This window comes from Mustela putorius, unplaced genomic scaffold, assembly GCF_011764305.1.
Source record: "Mustela putorius furo isolate JIRA1106 unplaced genomic scaffold, ASM1176430v1.1 tig00001012_pilon_pilon_pilon, whole genome shotgun sequence".
Classification (NCBI taxonomy): Eukaryota; Metazoa; Chordata; class Mammalia; order Carnivora; family Mustelidae; genus Mustela; species Mustela putorius.
Genome location: NW_025421531.1, coordinates 1383173 through 1404170, shown reverse-complemented (window position 1 = coordinate 1404170; position 20998 = coordinate 1383173). Strand labels below are relative to the sequence as shown.

Sequence of the window (20998 nt, the reverse complement as noted above, 5' to 3'; positions counted from 1 at the left end):
GTAGGCAGCGAGGCAGGCAGAGAGAGGGAGGAGAAAGCAAGCTCCCCGCTGAGCAGAGAGCCTGATGTGGGACTTGATCCCAGGACCCTGGGATCATGACCTGAGTCAAAGGCAGAGGCTTTAACCCACTGAGCCACCAAGGCGCCCCAAGAATATCCATTTTTAATAGGCTTTTTAGATAAATCTGATGCAGATGGTTTAAGAGCCCACTTCGAGAAACACTGTTTAAAATACTAATTGAGGGTGCCTGGGTGGCTAGTTGGTTGAGCAACTGCCTTTGGCTCAGGTCATGATCCCGGACTTCCAGGATGGAGTCCCGCATCGGGCTCCCAGCTCCTTGGGGAGTCTGCTTTTCCCTCTGACCTTCTCCTCTCTCATGCTCTCTCTCACTCATTCTCCCTCAAATAAATAAATAAAATCTTAAAAAAAAATAAACAAAATAAAATACTAATTGAAGTAGGATGCCTGGGTTCGACTCACATCAGGACTCATATCAGGATCCCAGGGTCCCGGGATTGAGCCCCAGGGGCTCCCTGCTCAGCAGGGAGTCCGCTTCTCCATCTCCCTCTACCCCTCCCCCTATACCTACACCTTTCTCTCTCTCAAATAAGTAAAATTAAAACCAAAATACTTATTGAAGTAAGTGAGCAAAGGATGCTGAAAAATAATGTATTTCTTGTCCCGATGAGCTATCTCTCCTTATGGATTCCTTCCTTCTGCCAGTAAGTCTCCAGATCTCCCCTATGTCACATTTTATTTTTATTATTTTTTCATGTTATAAATATAATTACCATCTCCTAATGATTCATATATCAAATGTTTCCTAATACTCCAAAGTTGTTGAATCTTTAGTGCATGTGTTTATCTTAGCTATAGATTACATACCATATAAAGTAACTATCATGCTTCTTTTAAAAAAAGATTAATAGGATAATGTAGAAATTCATAAGATCTTATTATTTATGTTAAAAGCTTTCTAAAATCTTCCAAAACCTCTAGCTAACATAAAAGGAAGATATATGGCTTTTGACTCACTCCTTTTATTCAACATCTTATTAAATCAAAGAAAGCAGGTCATAGCACAAAATATAGAGAATGCTCAAGATGTCACTGAATTTTCACCCTACATCTTAGGTCATTATATGACTCCAGGTTTAAGTTATACACACCAATTTAAAACAGAGTAACACTTGACTCCTACGAGTTTTGGATTATTCCTAAGTGAGCTTCATTATAATCAATTTTATAAGGTCTTCTATCAAAATTTGTCAAGATATTTTCATACCTATTCCTTATAATAAGTTACTCAGCAGTTTTTGATTTATTTATTTGACAACACTAAATGTCTATCATGTATTACATATTTGGATACAAAACAGTTTAAAAAATGATCCGTGTCTTTACAGTGCCTACAACTCAAGAAAGAGGCAAACAAATCAACCTGGATTATGATCCAATTCATCAATGTTTCATACTTCATACTCACTGTCTTTTACTTTCTCACTACTCATTAATAAGCATTTATTATAATCCAAGTTATTTTTTTGTACACTCACCAAAATCAAGAAATTAACACAGATACAGCACTATGGAATAATCTACAGACTATATTCAGGTTATACCAGTTATTCTACTAATGTCTTGTTTTATCCCAGGATCAAACCAAATCTTTTCCATTTGTGGTTCATCAGTCTTTCACCTTCCCTCTGGTGATCTAGACCCTTTTGGAGAGCACTGCTCAGTCATATGGTAGAATGCCTCTGATTGAGGGCTTTTCAGAGAGACATAAAACTATTTTTCAGAGACCTAACAACAAATCATTCAGAATGGCTATAGCAAAGGCATCTGGAGAAGTATTAGAGAGGCAGAAGCCATAAGATGAAGGATTTTGTGTGCCATGCTAGGGGTTTGAACTTCATTCTAAATATAATAGGAAAAATATAAGATTTGGTTTTCAGAAAGGGCCATCTTAGAGTAGAATGCAAAAAAAAAAAAAAAAAAAAGAAAGAAAGAAAGAAAGAAAAAAGTAGAATGGATGATGGCTTACACGGAACTAAACCAGTTATCCAACATAAGTCACTGACATTGAAATTGAAGAGGATAAAATAGATAATCTAAGTAATATTTAGAAAGCAGAATCAACAGAACATAGTAAACAACTGGAAACCAGAAAAGTCAGCAGTAATAACATAGGAAAAGAGGACTCCTCATTTTCTGATTTAGGCAACAGGGTAGCACTGGTTCCTAAATGAAGGAATGCAGGGGGTTCCAGTATGTGTGTACATGTACAAATGCAGGAATGTGTAAGGGTGATGTATGTGTATGTGTATGTATGGAGGTGTACACAAAGATGCATACTGTGCAAACACACAGATATACATTTACATTTATATGGTCTACAATAAAGATGTATTGGGGACTTAACATATATATATGCAGTGATGGTCTTACATAAGAACCACTAGTTGGAGAAGTAGGGGTCTAAGGATAAAGCCTAGAGGACTGCAACATTTAGAGGACAGGTAGAAGGCAAGTGTAACTGTAAAGGACACTAAAGGAACAGCCTAGAGAAAAAGGAAAAAAGTTAAAAACTATGTCACAGATTGAGAAGTAAGTATAAAAGAAAGGTACATTAAAGAGGATCAAAGCAAGGATTCTTTTCCTCTTCATTACATGCGTAACAAAACCTATCCTCTCAGGAGAAACCATAACACAAAGGATAATAATAGTGGCATGAAAGAGACTCTGTTAGGTAGACATTAAGATATCTTAATGTGAATGCCCTGTTGGGTTTTGTTTTTCTTTGAGAATCTGTTTAAACTTTTTATTTTGAAATAATTTTAGATTTATGGGAATGTTACAAAAATAGAATGGAGTGTTCCCATATAACCATCTTCCAACTTTCCCTTATGATAATATCTTACATAATTACGGTACATTTATCAAAATCAAGAAATTAACATAGTTATAGTACCATTAAATAATCTACAGACTATATTCAGGTTACACTGGTTTTTCTAATGTTTTTATTGCAAGATCTAATCCGGTCTTTTCCATTTGTAGTTCATCAGTCTTTCTCTGCCCTTTGTAAACTTTTCTTGCCCTTTGGAGAGCACTTCTCAGTCATACTGTAGAATGCCCCTCAATGTGGGCTTGTCTGCTATATTCTCATCATCAGATGGAGGTTATGTATTTTGGCAAGAACACCACGGGGTGACTGAGCCCTCAGCAGATCTCATCAGGGGGTACATGGTGTCACTTTATGTTGCTACTGCTGGTGATGTTAACCTTGATCACCTAGTTAAGCTCATGTCTGCTGGGTTTCTCCACCATAAAGTTACAATTTTTCTGTGTACAATAATATATTAGGGAAATATATCAATTGTTTAAAAATCTATGATAAATATGAAAACACTAATCATCACATAGCAAGTAGACATTCAAATAGTAGTTACCATATAAATGCTTATTGAATAAACAGATATTACCCCTATAATGTTTTATTATTATATGATAAATTTTGAATTTAAGTTTTTAGAATTATTATACAATGCATTTTGAAATATATGTTATAAATTACGATCTGAAATCAAGCAATGATTATATCAGAAAGTTGTATTTATGGGCCCAAATCAGCTCTTTACACATCATACACACATCATTATCTTGCCTCATATTCCAAGACTGTAATATATTTATCGATCTTTGATATGGTACTTCGTCAGATGCTTTTAGAAAAAGAAATATCATTCTATATCATAGCCACTAAGTTTTCCTTATGTATCATAGTTCATTCATCTTCACAGTAATTCTGAAGGTGAGCTGACATAAACACCCTCCCCCATCCAAAAATGCAAAGGACATATTTGATTAAATCATAAATTTTCAAATATTCCCTCAGAACAGTAGTTGTGTTGGGTAGAACAGTTGTCAAAAGCTCATCAAAGACTTTTTAAAGGAATTTTATTTATTTTTTATTTTTTTAAAGATTTTACTTACTTATTTGACAGACGGAGATCACAAGTAGGCAGAGAAGCAGGTAGAGAGAGAGGAGGAAGCAGGCTCTCTGCTGAGCAGAGAGCCAGAAGCGGGGCAATCCCAGGACCCTGGGATCATGACCTGAGCCGAAGGCAAAGGCTTTAACCCACTGAGCCACTCGGGCGCCCCTTTAAATGAATTTTAATTCAAATTTCTGGTAAGTATCCTCTGACATGAGAACATTCTCACTGACATGAGAATTTTCTACATATATCCACAAAAGTATGTTCCTTATGTAATGAAAACTGGATGGAATTGGTGGCATATTTACAAAATGAAATAGTGATTCATCAGAAGTGGATTGATTTTGAGAAATTTTATATAAATAATGTTGTTTTTTGTTTATTGGATGTAGGCTTGTTATCATATTCTTTGGTCATAATGAAAAGTTTACTTTCATGAAACAGAAATTCATCTCCCTAATCTTAGAGTTTATGGCTGTTAATCACTGTAGTATATAAATATCTTAGTACTCAAAATCACTTTCTCTAAGTGGTAATCATAAAATATTGCACAGAGAATTTTTACTAATATTTTACTTAGCACCCAGCATTAAGAAGATCCTATGTAAGAAATTACATCTATGGAATCAAATCATATATGGCCCACTATTGGAATAGCTCATAAACTTTACAGAAAATTAATATGTGAACTAAAAAGAGAATTATTAGAGGTGCCAATATACAAATAAAGATATGGGCATTAATATTGATTTGGCATTTCCCTTTTCTCTCTCTCACCCATCAGCAACAACTGGCAATTCTACCTCCCAAACATAATTGAACTGTGCTCTGTTTCGCTCCATCTTTTCTACTACCCTCCTCATCTAAGCCATGATCAGTTCTCTCCTGCACAACTACAACAGACCCATAACTGGACTTTTGCTACCTCTCTCTCCTCTAATCCATTACAACATAATCTGGGCAATCTTATAAAATACAAATCAGATCCAATCATACCCCAGCAAAAGTTTTCCAGTAGCATACTACTTCATTTACTTTTTTTAAAGATTTTATTTACTTGACAGAGATTACAAGTAGGCGGAGAGGCACGCAGAGAGAGAGAGAGAGAGAGAGGAGGAAGCAGGTTCCCTGCCAAGCAGAGAGCTTGATGCGGGGCTCAATCCCATGACCCTGAGATCATGACCTGAGTCGAAGGCAGAGGCTTTAACCCACTGAGCCACCCAGGTGCCCCTCATTTAGAATAAAATATAATCCTTATGCCTTCAAAAAGTCCAGTAAGATTTGTCCTCTTTCTGCTCTTCTAACCTCATCTAATACAACTTTCTTTCTTGCCCATAGTTGATTTAATTCCAGTGCTAGGAAATGCCAAGTTCTTTCCCTCCTTTAGGGTCTTTGCAGTAGCAATTCCCTCTACTTGAAATGATGTTCCTTCCAAAACTAATTCCCTTCTCAGATTTAGCTTAAGTATCACCTTAATTATCAGTAATATCTTTCCTGATCATCTGGTCTAAAATTACTCATCCAATTAATAACTCATACTCTCTGAACTTATGTGCTACTTGTTAACCCATTCCCTTCACTAGAAATAACTCCCATGAAAGCATGTTACATAGCTCTGGGTCTCAAGTGCTTGAAGTAGCATTATCTGACCAAAACCAAATGCTCAATACATAACTGTTAAGGTGAATAAAAGAACAAAATGTTTTCAAGATAGTATAGGTACAGAGAAAGGAGTACAGACCTAGTGAGGGGGAGGAAAATCAGGCTTTAGACAGGTGAAGGAAAACATAACAAAGAGGTAAATTATAGTAACGTAGACTAAATGCTAAAACTCAGATATAAACAAAGCTCTAAGGGAACAGAGGATGTAAGGGGGAAGGTTGGTTTGGATAGGACTGACATTTGAGCAAGCTATGGAAGAATGACAGCAGATTAATACTGGTTTCATGGTACAGAATATACAAAACCTTATGTTGTGAAAGGTATATTTGAAAGGATATTCAGTGTATTTGGATATTGCATTAGTATAGGAAACTGAGCAAGGATTTAAAGCCCAAAGTGAGACAATGCATCTTACAATGTGTGCTACTCTGATAAAGTGGCATGCTAGGATACAAACCCAGGTCTGTTGGATTCCAGAGCATTTCTGAGCCAATGCTATTAACAATGGGGTAGGCATGCAATTAGGGACACATGATGGTGAGACCAGGAATTCAAAGTCAAAGGATAAATACAATGTATTTAACTGAAAACTTAATTTTATTTGAAGATGAAGGGAGGCAAATGGTAATCTAACCAGTAAATTGTTTAAAATATTTTAATTTTAGGGGTGCCTGGGTGGCTCAGTGGGTCAAGCCTCTGCCTTCAGCTCAGGTCATGATCTCAGGGTTCTGGGATAGAGCCCTGCATTGGACTCTCTGCTTGGTGGAGAGCCAGCTTCCCCCTCTCTCTGCGCCTGCCTCTCTTCCTACTTGCGATCTCCATCTGTCAAATAAGTAAATAAAGTCTTAAAAAAATAATAAAATATTTTCATTTTATTATTTCATTTTTCTTTTAAAGATTTTACTTATCTGTTTGACAGCATGATCACAAGTAGGCTAGGCAGGCAGAGAGAGAGGGGGAAGCAGGCTCCCCACCAAGCAGAGAGCCCAATGCAGGGCCCATTCCCAGAACCCTGAGATCACCACCGGAGCCGAAGGCAAAGGCTCAACCCACTGAGCCACGCACAGGCCCCACATTTTTTTTTTTTAAGATTTAATTTATTTATTTGACACACAGAGATCACAAGTAGGCAGAGAAGCAGGGAGAGAGAGGAGGAAGCAGGCTCCCCGCTGAGCAGAGAGCCTGATGCGGGGGCTCAATCCCAGGACCCTGGGATCATGACCTGAGCTGAAGGCAGAGGCTTTAACCCACTGAGCCACCCAGGTGCCCCCAAATGTTTTCATTTTAAAATAAAACAGCTATACTGTGGTACAGAATGCACGATATGCATGAATGTTTCTGAAACTTACAAATGGCTTCATTAAATGTTGTGCTTTTCAGAGAGCTCCTACAGCCACATTCCCATTCGTTTTAAAAACATTCTCTTCCACCCACTGGGGACATTTTGTTGGATGGAAAAGTTTCTTCTAGACACATTTGTATTATCTTAAGACAGGTAGGAAAGGGTTTTGGAAGAACAGTAAAAGAGGATTTTCCAATTTGAATATGTATCTATACTTGAATTCCTTACATGTTATATATATCTTGGTTGCCAGCTAAAGAAGGGCCTATATTCATAGATATCTCATAAGTTTGTCGTTCTAGACTAGGCTCTTGGATCAACACAATGAACTCAGCTATGGTCCTTAGGAAAAGTGTATAACAAAATGAGCAGAAAAAACTTAACTTCCAGTGGCCTTAATAACAAATAATATACACAAGAAAATAATTTCCTTTATTGTGTTAGCATAATATAAGATAAAGGTAAGAGTCCTAGATACAATAGCTTAAATCTTCATACAGCTGCTATCTAAAGAAACAGGGTGATGTCAGGGCTGTGGATTTAAGAAGCTGTTTCTGGGAATCCTTCCAAATCCATTATCTTAAGAGGAATTTATCCAAATGGAACCTACCATCATCCATCTAAGCTATGTTTATTTCAAAATATCATGGAATGTTAGAGCCAAAAGGTATCTCAAGCTTAGTGACCTGTCAGTCTCACTCATCGTACAGAAACTGAGGCCCCAAGAAGTTAAGAAGTCCACTGTCAATGAAAACCACCTATTACAGGCTGATCTAGAAACAAAAAAAAAGATGTTTTTATATAGTACTTAAATAATTCAAATAACAGTAATTTAAATAATTAAGTTTAAATAATAATGATAAAGCAAACTACGAAAAACATTCCTTTCCTTAGAAGGTCCATCCTTGAGTGTCCCTTTCTTTCCACAGAAAAGACATTTTTCCCTTCAGCTTATCCTCTCCTTGCCTTTTATAGTTTTATCACACAAATGTTTCCCTAAATAATATACTATTTAATTTTTTTGTTGTTAAACACGACAGACAGGAATCATCATAGTAATTCTTCAGTGATTTGTTGTTCATTTAATTCATTCGTGATCAGTTTTGCTGCAGCTTATTTATTTCCCTGTGTATAATGTTCTATTGTATGAATATAACCATTTGCTCATTTTAATACTGATGAATATCTAAGATTATTGCCAGTATTTTACTTTTATGAGCAGTGTAGTAAATGATTTCTGGTGCACCACTTAGAGGGGAATTCATAGGAAATTTGCATGTTTAACTTTCAATGCTAATTCCAAAGTGTTTTCTAAACAATTTGTGCAAATTTACACTCCCATGAACAGTTAAAACTTGGTGCCTTGCTCCATGTCTTTCCCAAACTTTGAGATTTTCAGGTTTTTAAAATTCAGCCAATGTGGTGAGTATGAGGTGCTATTTTTTTTTTAATTTTATGTTCTCTAACCACAAATGAGGTTGAGTACTTTGCATACTTTTATTAGTTATTCAGGCTTCTTCATTTGCATGTGCTAATTCAAGTCTTTTGCACAATTCTATTGGATGGATAAGGGGATGGACAAGGGGAAAACTTCTTACAGACATGTAGGAGTTTGTTTTGTTTTGTTTTGGCTTGGTTTTAATTCTAGAGTCTAAATCCATGAGTGATTTATAGGTACTACAAATATGGTGTTTTTTAATAACCAAAGTTCTTAATTCCAGTAAAGTCAAATTTATGCCAGCTATTCCATCATGTCTTAAGAAACTTGTCTCTCCTCTTAATCTCACAAAACAAACTGAGGGTTGCTGGGGGTCGGGGGGGTCGGGAAAGGGTGGTGGGGTTATGGACATTGGGGAGGGTATGTGCTATGGTGAGCACTGTGAAGTGTGTAAACCTGGCTATTCACACACCTGTACCCCTGGGGCTAATAATACATTATAATGTTTTTTAAAAAATTAATAAAGAAAGAAGGAAAGAAAGAAAGAAAGAAAGAAACTTGTCTCTCTCCTGAAAGTAATAAAAATAAGTCAGTTTGGTGTTTTCTTTCTAAACCTTTTTTTTTTTTTTTTTGTAGCTAAATTATGTGTGTTAGGAATTTCAATGGTAACAGGTAACACCTTTTTCAGAGGGAAATTTTCAGTGCTTCAATATTATGTATGATATTTGTTGAAAATAACTCTAATCATGCCTTTTTCTTAGCTTTTACCATGAATTTTATGAACAATTTCTACATCTGTTGAGATGATCTAATGATTTTTCTCCCATAATCAGCTAATGTAGTGAATTACATTCACAGATTTCCTAATATGCAGCTGCCATTTAAATTCTTGAATAAATGCAACCTGCTCATAAAGTAGTATCTTTTTTATATATTGGTAAAATTGGTTGCAAATATTTTGTTTAAATTTTTGCATCTATGTTCGTGAGTAAGGCTGCCCTATAATGTTCTTTTCTCATGCTGTTTTAGGATCTGGAACCAAGATGATCTTAGCTGTATAAAACAAATTGAAGAGGATCTCCCTTTTCCCACTATCAAAACGGGAATTTTTTTGGAATTTAAATTGGAACAATTTCATTCTTGAATGTGTGGAAGAACTTGCCTATGTTGCACAAATATACATATTTACCATTTATTTTATTCTACCTTCTTGCATCTCAGACCTTCCATCTTGGAACTGAGAAAACTTTCTTTCTCCCTGAAGTACTTTCTTAAAGTACATTCTCAAAGATTTCTTTCTGCTATTAGTAGTCAGGGTTCATCCAAGAAGCAGAACCAGTAGGAGATTTGATAGGTAGACACATACACACACGAGATTTACTACAAGGAGTTGGTTTACATGATTAGGGGGCTAGCTAAGCAAGTCTGAAATTCATAGGAGAGTTATCAGGAAGGAAAAATTATGAGTAGACCGAATCCACAGGAGGTAACCAAAGTGGTCATCCCATGGGTAGAATTTCTTTTCTTTTCCAGTGAAACCTAAGTTCTGAGTTTAAGGCATTCCAACTGATTCAGACAGGCTTACTCACATTATCTATAGTCAAATGATTAGAAGTTTAAATTATATCTGTAAACATACCTTCACCGAGAGAAGCATTTAAAGTAATTGGGGATATTAGCCTAACCAAGTAGACACATCAATAAAGCCAACACAAGGGGAAAACTCAGTTTTTTTGGAGGGAAATGTTTTTATATTACTCTTATAATGAGGATGTGTTTTAGTTGTCAGAAGATTCTGGATATATTTTTTTTCAACACACTGAAGATATGGCAGGATCTTCTGGATTGTCGCTGTGAAGCCAGCTTTCGGTATATTGCTCCTTTGAAGGTAATCTATCTTGCTCCTCTTGTTTTTCAAATTTTCCCTTATTATTTAATGCTTTAGAGACAAATATATGGTGTGGCTGTAGATTTCTTTTTATTTATTCAGTTTGGATATGTTGAACTTCCTAAATTTATAAAGTGGTGTATTTTATTGGTTCTGGCTTTGTCCTTTACTATGTCTTCTCCATTTTCTGTCTTCTCCTTTCAGAATTGATTAGATGGCTTTGGATATTTTCAACTCTACCCTTCATGTCTATTAACCTCTCCTACATTCTTTATTTCTTCATTTCTCCGCATTATCTTCTTGCTAATTTCTTTTTCAGATATATCTTCCAGTTTTGCAAATCTCTCTTCAGTTAGATCTGATCTGCTGTTAAACCCATCAATTTCCTTTCATTTCAATTACATGCATCTTACCAGAAATTATATCTGCTATATTCTTAAAATTGGTTCCAGTTCTTGAATGTTTTTATATCCTGAACATTTTTAAAGCTTATCCTCTATTTCTCTGAACATCTTAAGCATAGCTATTTTATGTTCTATTTTTGATAATTCCAATAATTAAAGTCTTTGCAAGTCAATTTTTGTCTGCTGTTTCTTCTAATTCGCATTCATGATTTGTGTTTTTAATAATTTCTAGCACAGAAGTTTTTCTTTGGAATTATAGGTGGGAGAATTCTTTGGTGCCTGGATTCCTCAAGAGAAGATGTGTGTTTGCCTCTGCCTAGGGCCTGACAGTGCTAACAATTTAGGATCACTTTAAACTTGGCTTGAGCTATGTCAGACTAAATATGAAATTATTAATTCAGACTTCAAATTTCTCTACAAGCTGGTGTGTTTACTTCTCAGCAGCACTTTTCCCTCCCTTCCACTCAGTACCAGTGCTTCAAAGGTACAATCACTAGGAAATGAGTTAAGGGAAAGAGCAACCTTACTTCTTGTTTACTTTTACACTAAATCATCCCAGAATTGTGGGAGTAGGGTCTTCAAATACACTTCTCAATTTGGGCGTTGTTTCCTGTGCCCCCACCACAAAAAAAGTTTTTTAAATACTGTATTTAAAATTGTTTCAGTATGTAAGTTAGCTCTGAATCCTTCCTGCCATATTATCAGAAATAACAGTAAGAGAAAAAAAAAGAAAAAGAAATAACAGTTTTATTTTAACTCTTAACTTAAAATTATACATTTCTCTCCTGGGTCCCTCTTCTCTCAATTTTGATGCATAAGCATTGCTAAATAGAGAACCTGAGGTGCTCTTGACCTATAATGGATCATAAATTCATAATAATGAATAGTAACTATGTGTACCTAATAAATTTTTTCATATTCTTTTAGAAATAGCAATAGTATCTTTGAGGCTGCATCTGTTGATAATTTTTTACTAACTGATTCCTATTTTTGTTTTTTTTTCTCCTTCCCCACCCTCAAGCTTTAGTAAAGTGTAACTGATAATCAAAAAATTGCTCATAAGTAGGGCGCCGGGGTGGCTCAGTGGGTTGAAGCCTCTGCCTTTGGCTCAGGTCATGATCCCAGGGTCCTGGGATCGAGTCCCGCATCGGGCTCTCTGCTCCGCAGGGAGCCTGCTTCCTCCTCTCTCTCTGCCTGCCTCTCTGCCTACTTGTGATCTCTGTCTGTCAAATAAATAAATAAATAAAATCTTTTTTAAAAAATTGCACATAAGCAATGTAGACAATGTGGTAAGTTTGGACATATGTATACATTCCTGCTATAATCACCTCAATCAAGGTAATAAATGTATCCAACACCTCCAAAAGTTTCCTTGAATTCCTTTGTGTTTTTGTTTGTGCTAAGAACACAGGTCAACATGAGATATACCCTCTTAACCAATTTTAAATACACAATTATATCTATAGGCACTATGTTGTATAGTCAATCTCTGGAACTTACTCATCTTTAGAAGTTTGTGAAACTGTTAACAGGAATCTTTTAAATTCTTTCAGGGCTATCATCAAGTATCATTTCTTAAAGGTCATAAAATGATATCAAGCTTGAGAATATGGTAAGTTGGTACATGTAAAACTATTCAAGTTGTCTATATAATGGGTTCTAATTTAATTGACTATTTTAATATTTCACATTTCGCTTTTCTGAATTAGTTTTATTTTTAAAAAATCCTGCATAGATTTGTATTCTATTAATGTAATTGCTCTAAAATGAAGCAGACACTAAAATTTAGTAAGCTTCCACAAAATGTTGTGTACTGTGCTCAGGTATACATGTATTAATTAACATAAATTTTAGCACAACCCTGTTAAGGTGGTATTTCTATTTTAAAGAAAAAGAAACAGATACTGATTAACAAACAGCTATTAAGTGATAGGGCCAAGATCTAACCCAATTCTATCTGATTTGTAAAAAATACAAATGTTTTGTAAGTATATAAATTACTTGGGGTGCCTGGATGGCCCAGTGGGTTAAGCCTTTGCCTTCAGCTCAGATCATGATCTCAGGGTCCTGGGATCGAGCCCCACATCGGGTTCTCTGGCTCAGCGGGGAGCCTGCTTCCCCCTTTCTCTCTGCCTACTTGTGATTGCTCTCTCTGTGTTAAATAAATAAATAAAATCTTTAAAAAAAATTACTGTGTCTGAACTACATCTAATGAAAAGACTTTAGTTACATTCTCATGGTGAAAGATTAAGTAGTAAGTTGGATATTCTATCCACCCATTCAATTCTTGACTCCCATATATTCTGACCTTCACAACTCATTTTTTTTAAGGTACTTTTCTTCTTGGGCACCTGGGTGGCTCAGTTGGTTAAGAGACTGCCTTCAGCTCAGGTCATGATCCTGGAGTCCCGAGATTGAATCCCACATCGGGCTCCCTGCTCAGCAGGGAGTCTGCTTCTCTCTCTGACACTCTCCCCTCTCATGCTCACTCTCTCTCTCAAGTAAATAAATAAAATCTTTAAAAAAAAAAAAGTTACTTTTCTTCTTTTTTTTTAAAAAAGAAATTTGACAGAGAGAGAGAGAGCACAAGCAACCAGAGCAGCAGGCAGAGGGAGAGGGAGAAGTAGGCTCTCTGCTGAGCAGGAAGCATGATGCAGGGCTCGATCCCAGGACCCTGGGATCATGAACTGAGCTGAAGGCAGCCACTTCAGCAACTGAGGCACCCAGGTACCCCACAATTTGGTTTTGAAAATGGGCAGTAGTACTATACCTCCTTGAGAGACAAAAATACAAAAAGGGTACTGTTATTTAACACAAGAAGCATGCACTAGGAGACTAGTACAGGGCTACACTTGCTATATACTTCAGCATTTATAAAGACCATCCCATGGTCCTCATACAACCTTGGGAAACAATTCAGTATAATATTGGAGCTCTCTAGAGACGGAGCACCGAAAGTAACCCATCCATTTTTAGAAATTCACAAAACATCTTGGGCCCTGAAACCTATCAAGCCTTATTCTGCTTCTTCTAGGTATTGTACAAATCTAAGCCTTTCTTTGAGGTAAACCTTCACATATTAGAAGGCAGTTATAGCACCCCCCCCAGATTATTTTCTAATTATTTTTCAAAACTTCCTCAGAATATAGGTAATAGTATTGGTTTTGTCACTATCAAATTAAATGACTTGTTTAGTTTAAAGCTGATCTCAAGTTACATGGTATCTTTTCTCCAAACAGTCCAAAGGATTCTATTAGATTTTCAGCTTCTCAAGGGCATTACTGAATTTTTATTCATGTTTGTACCCTGGCCCTGAGTGGTTTATGACCCACTGTAGGTCTCATTAACTGCTGAATTCACATGAGTAACTATACATTTAAATTATCATGTGGTATAAGAAAAGAAACTGTTTAGAACTTAATTTAAATTACATAAACAGAAACTAAGAAAAGCCTGAATTAAGAGACTTGCTATGATCACACACTGGAATGAAAGAACTAGTCCTTATAAACATTCTGAATTCTGATGTTAAGCTACCTGCATTTCGAAGTGGCATTTACATTTTCTGAGCCAAAAATAAAGATACATAGTAGGACTATGAATTTTTTTCTGAATTTTAAATTTATAATTATGACATCTGTTTTTATAAACTGGATTACATTAGGACTGTCCTAGGACTGTCCTACAAGAAATATGGTTTGTTTAGCCACTACCAGAGCAAACTCCTAGATGCCTTACATGAAACTAGTCATGTTGGTTTCATAGCTGTATGGATGAATACCTTTCCTCAGACCATTAGGTCAGCACATTCAATGATGAATTTTTTAATAACAAAGTTACTTTTCTACCATTTTCTGGAGTGCTATGCTATCAATAACTACAGAGTTACAAGAGAAAGAAAAATTTCCTGTAATTCCAGAACAGACATTACTCAGGGTTTTGACATACTTTTGGTAAAAGTGATAAAAATGTGTTTTGCATTTCTGTTACATTTCTGTAATCTGTTACAGAAGGCAATGTAGAGGTCCACTCTTACCTGCTTGAAAAGTTGGAGGTTAACTGCAGTTTCCAAGAACTGTTTCATCAGACTTGAGCGGTGCTTTACAAAACTCTCCTCACAGAACGTGATGGGCTCACCCTAGAGAGAAATGAAGATTTTAGGGTGTCAATAGAAAGGCAGTCAGAGAGAAATAGTCTCTCTAAAAAGGCACATGGAGGGTCGCGGGGGAGTATAAGACACAGAAGCAACTTCAAGGTGCTAGAAGTCTAAAGGGAGTCAAACAGACTCTTAGACATAATAGCTGGATTTCAGCATCGGAGAAAAATATTCCTCGACTGACAAGCTTCTACTAGAGCTTCCTAATCAAGGATCGTGGGGTCTTAAAATTGCTTAGTTTCACTTCCTCAAAGTAAGAACGAATCTCCTAAAAACAAAGGTTTAATATTATTAAATTGAATTAGTAGCATTAAAAAGAGTATGCAAAGCTGAAAAAATTCAACAACTGCAGTTTTATCCTAATTAGAAAATATTCTTGCTATAAAAATTGCTGCATGTTTTTTACCATTTATATATGATCATTAATTTCTTTTTAAATTAATTAAAAGTTCTTACAATAACATTCTCTTCATCACTTCACATACAATTCTGATTAGCTACTTTCTAGATTAAGTCCCACTTTGTATCTCCTTTAATTTATCCTATTTTTAAAGTAACTAAAACTTTGCAAAAGTCTTCTGGTAGCTTATGCTCCATTAGCTTGCTCCTCCACCAAACTATCAAGAACTTAAATTCTGAATACAGATTCCACCCATTGCATTTATTCCCATACAGGATGTCAGAAAATTGTCACTCACTTGCTGATCTCTACCACCTGCTACTTCCCTCAGTAACCTGAATGGTCCTCTTGCCCATTCAATACTTGTGAAGATAAGTGATCCAAATGAATATGAGATAATATAATCCAAATGCAACTGAGATAAGTGACAATGACTCACTGATGATAATGAATCCTGTAGACATCTCTATGTTGGCAGTAACAAGGAAAAAACCTCATCTTCTAACAGAACTTTGAAAAAATATTAATTATAATTTAATTTTAAGGACAACTCAATGCCTTGATTACAGGTATCTGTAAATAAATTTCTGAAAATTGGCTCCTGCATGAATGAAATGAGACTAACAATTTAACAGCAATTCACCTGCTATCACTGGCTGATGGAAGCTAATGATACTATGGATCTGCACTGCTCAAAATAGTAGCTATTAGTCACATGCAGCAATTTAAATTTAAATTTATTAAAATGAAACAAGATGGGACCAGGGAGGGAGACAAATCATAAGAGATTTAATCCTAGGAAACCAACTGAGGGTTGCTGAGAGGTGGGAGGGGAGGGAGAGGGTGGCTGGGTTATGGACATTGGGGAGGGCATGTGCTACGGTGAGTGCTGTGAATTGTATAAGACCGATGATTCACAGACCTGTACCCCTGAAGTAAATAATATATTAACAAATATTAAATATTTTATTTTATTAATAAATATTAATTAAAAACTTAAATAAAACTAAAATTTCAGTTCCTCAATGCACTAGCCACATCTGAAAAGTTCAATTGCCACAAGTGGTCCATGGCTACTATTAGATATCACAAATACAGAACATTTCATTTATCACAAATAGTGTTCTTCAACAGCATTGCTACAGAAGAAAATAAAATTCAAATTTTTAGCAAAGACAACCATATCAGCCACCAGCCAAGACCTCATAATAAAACTGCCATTATTATTTTGATACTGATTATTGCCATTCTTAACTGCCATAAGATGATTTTAAATTATATATTTTAAAAATTAGAGTCATTTACATAAATATATTTTGTATAATCAAAAATCACCATATTTGCCACTATTAAAGAATTTACAACTCAGACTCTATGGTGGGGGGCGGCTACAACAAATAGGCAATCCTATTTAAGAGAAAGGTCTACTGTTTTTGCATCACAGGTATCAGCATCATATCTAGTTACACTGGGAGCCCAAAAATGTTTTATAAGTCAATAAACAAAATAGCAAGTGAGCTAATATTTGCTCCATACCACTTATTTTCTCTTCCAAAAGTAAATACAAATTTTAAAGATAAATACAATCATTGTTTTCAATGGCAGTTCTAACTATACCACAATTATTACACAGTGATCAGTACAATTGATAATTTCAGTTTTTATTAGAAAGATTTTTCTCTAACATGTAAGTTGTATTTTATTAGCATCTATGATTTTTCCGAAAGATACCATTAATAGTGGAATACTTAATACTTTCTATGTTACAATGTAGCGTTTCTTTTGACTGGAAGGAGTGGAAGACAAGGGGATGGAGAATCTCCAGGTGAGGGAAATGGATGAGAGGAAAATCTACCTATGTCTTCTTAAGAGTTGGGCTAACTTAGTTTTTATTTTTAGCCAATGTGACTTATGCTGGCCCAGCTCTGTCCTCATTAATCTTCTAGTAGATGCTTTCAATATTTCAAGAGAAATAGTGAAGAGAAAGTTCAGATATGCTGTCCATCCAGTTTTGATAACACCAATCATAGTAAAAGCTTTGAACTTAACCTTCAGATGATTAACACAGCCTGTTTACTTAGAGTCTCTGGTAATAACAAAAAAGACAAACCTGACACATATTGGAATTTTCTCTCAGGGGAAAGAAAAATAAGTCTTGATTAACAATGCTTAAATTTTTGTTTTAATACACAGGAGACTCAGTCATTGTCATGCTGGGGTGTGTATGATATCAAACAAATTATAAATGACTTCCCAGTGTAAGTTCTTTTAAATCTGAGTTCAGTTGAAAGGCCCAATAAGGAACTCTGCTTAGGATCTTCTGACTTACTTATGATCTGGTTAAAAATCAAGCTTAGGATGGAGTGGTTTTCAAAAACTTTTCTTGCTCCAAGTACAGTTACTGTATGTCCAGTGTTGCCCAGTTAATTCCCAGCTGACTTAAGTATGAAGGATTTCATGAAGCCTCTATGGCTTCACAGAGGAAACCTGAGCTGATTTTGATAACTAATGGAAGCCTTCTGAAACAAAGATGGAAAGCATAGTCTTGAGAGCGGCAGGTACAGACAAAAAGTGGATAGTGTGTTTGGGATGGGTATGCACTAGAGAAAGCGCCAAAGATAATAAAAGACTGGTTAAGGCCTAGTGGATAATGGTTATGAATTACAGAAAGTACCAGAGAGAAGTGAAACATAGGTCAAGCATACTGGAAAAGGCCTAAATTATATTCTAAAGTTATTTTTTCTTTTTCTTTTTTTTTTTTTTAAACCTATGGGAGGTATTAGTTTTTATTTTATTTATTTATTTATTTATTTGAGAGAGCGATCAAGCAAGAGAGAAACTGAGAGAACGAGTACGGGGAGGGACAAGGAGAAGCAGACTCCCTGCAGAACATCGAGCCCAACATGCGACTCAGTTCCAGGACCCTGGGATCATAAGCAGAGCCTGAGGCAGACCAGCTGAGCTGCCCAGGTGCCATAAAGTTCTTTTCTTAAAGACATCAAGAAACTCACAGAATATCTACTCAATGAAGTGACAAGATTGTATGTCTTAAAAGGGAAGATAAGTGCACCCTGGGTAGCTCAGTCTGTTAAGTGTCTGCCTTCGGTTCCGGTTATGATCTCATGGGTCCTGGGAATCCCACCCTGTGCGAGGCTCCCTATTCCCTCAGTCTCTGTCCTCTCCCATTCGTGCTCTCTCTCTCTCAAATAAATAAAATCTTTAAAAGGAAAGTTAACAGGCAAGAGGAAATACTGGAAATAGGCAGACGAAGTAATAGTGAAATACAAATCTGGCAAGAAAAGATGAACCAGGAGGTAGAAAGACAAAGTGATGACTACCATTACTCAACACTGATAGAGTACTTACTACTATCACTAATAATAATAACAATAGCTAATATCTACATAATGCTTATTATGGGCCAGATACTGTTCTAAGCAATTTACATGTATGAATCCACATAAACCTCAAACTTACTGTTGTCTTACTTTATACAGGAATAAACTAAAATATGGAAAAGGGTTAAGTAACTTTCTCAAGATTACGGAGTATGTAAGTTGTAGAAGCCTGATGTAGACTCAGTCTATGCTTTCAAATTATCCCATTTCTGAGTATTCAATACTACATGAAATGTTTTATTTATTCCATATTATATAATGTGTAAAAGTACAATTTTACTGCAAAATCAATAGGAATGTTTATCAACTGATGTACAGCAGTGGTGCTCAAAGCATGGTCCATGGACTGAGACCTTTTGACAGGGTCTGCAACATCCAAACTATTTTTATAACAGTGCTAAAACATTATTTGCCCTTTTCACTTTTATTTTCTCATGAGATCCAATGGAGCTTACACGACTGGCGATATTGCCATAGACAGAAAGCAGAATCAAATATGAGAACTCAGCCCTCTTCTTTTAAGCTATATACTTTTGAAAAAATATAAAACAAATCCATTCTTCTCTTATTTTTTGTTTAGAAATAGCTATTTCTCAAAAAATGTTTCATGTTCATCTGTAGTAGTTTTATACTAAATTTAAATAATAAGTATTTAAAATATTTCCAGTTTTGACTTCTAATATAGTAAATAGAGAAAGACAGAGCCCACATAAACAAAAGTCCTTTAAAATCCTTGATGATTTTTGCAAATATAAAGTCATCTAGAGGCAAAAAGTTTAAGAACCACTGATATGCAGAAACAAGACAAGCCAAAGTCAAAGAGGACTTCTGGATTTCAAGCTTGAGAATCAAAAGATGGATGATACAATTTATTAAAGACCAGAAGTATAGAAACAAACCAGGTTTAAGAAGAAGTTGATAAAATAAATTTTGGGATATGTCTTTGGTCAGATTCTAAGCTGAGCCTGAGACAAGGATTCTTGTTTAAGTGATTTGTTGGGTGAAAAATGCTCATGAAATAGCACTGAGGGAAGCAAAATAGGGCAGAAGAAAAAACCCAAGCAACGATGTAATTTCAGCCAGCAATCACCTCAGTTTAAACCTATGAAAAAGCATCAAATGTACTGGCAGAGTTATTCCCATCTTGAAGCAAGGAGGCCAGTTTCTTACACCTTTTATCAGTCATTCATTAAGCATGGTCTTCCCTGGTGGGAGGAGTGTGGAGATTAGAGGTGCCTGGGGAGGCCCTTCCTACTTAGCCAAGGACAGTTTTTCTCTGAAAAGGATGCCACGCAGAACAGGGGATCTGATCAGGACACCCGCAATGTCCATCCTGGCATGGCTAAGGCAAGGAAGATGCTTGAAGGCATGTGGACAAGGGTAGAAACCCAAGTTTGGAAAACTTGTTCTTTAACATATATTTAGGAATTATCTGCACAGAATCAAGCATGAAGGTTAAACTGATCATTACTTATGGAAAAAGACTGATGCAACTGAGAAATACGCATCGGTAATCCAATTTATTTTCTAAAAGTTATATTGTTTATTGACAGAAAAAGCAAGTGAAGAAGAATACAGCTCTGTGGAAACACAGAATAATCATGTAGAGACATTAAAGTGTGGACAAGAAAAATTCTTCATGGTAAAAAGCAAAAAACTGAATTCACATAAAATAAGTTTAAAAGAAGTCTGATGTGATGGTTAAGCTACTGAATCTTTTGCTCCATGGAAGAGTGATGAGGCAACAGAAAGGAACTAAAGCTAAAATCGTTTCCATAGACTGTCACACACAAAAGAGCATGAAAGGATGTAAGAAAAAATACAATCTGTACTAGGGTAGGAATGAAGTTCTTATTTCAGAGAAGAGAACCAGACTTTCCAGAAATGAACTGTCACATTACCTGCCCGTAAAGGATTACACCAATCAGCAAATATGTACTAAGAATGAATCAACAAGCTATTGGGCATTCTATGATGAGGCTTTCTATGTAGTTTGTTATTAATAATAATAAAAATACACCAAACGTTCATACTTGATTTACCTGTTAAAACATACAAATCAGAGCAGATTCAAATTCAAGATTATCCACAGAATAACAAATGTCACGCTCAGTCCCTTGTACAATGACTAATAAATGGGAAGGAAAAAGATATCATTAGAGCCAATGCACTAGAAAACTACATGTCATTTGTACCTGATGGTATTTATTTATTTGTTTATTTAATTTTTTAATAAACATATAATGTATTATTAGCCCCAGGGGTACAGGTCTGTGAATCGCCAGGTTTACACATTTCACAGCACTCAC

The 20998-nt window shown here is 35.7% G+C and overlaps 1 protein-coding gene across 6 annotated transcripts in view; it reads right to left on the bottom strand.

Annotated features, from left to right (window-relative positions):
* The window catches only part of DENND1B (DENN domain containing 1B), a 266752-nt gene that overhangs the window by 59596 nt on the left and 186158 nt on the right, over positions 1–20998 (bottom strand). For all 6 annotated transcript variants that reach the window (XM_013058106.2, XM_004756206.3, XM_004756208.3 and 3 more), the window contains one exon: positions 14772–14873. In XM_013058106.2, coding sequence (XP_012913560.1) covers positions 14772–14873 — 102 coding nt within the window. The remainder of the gene's footprint in view (positions 1–14771; positions 14874–20998) is intronic.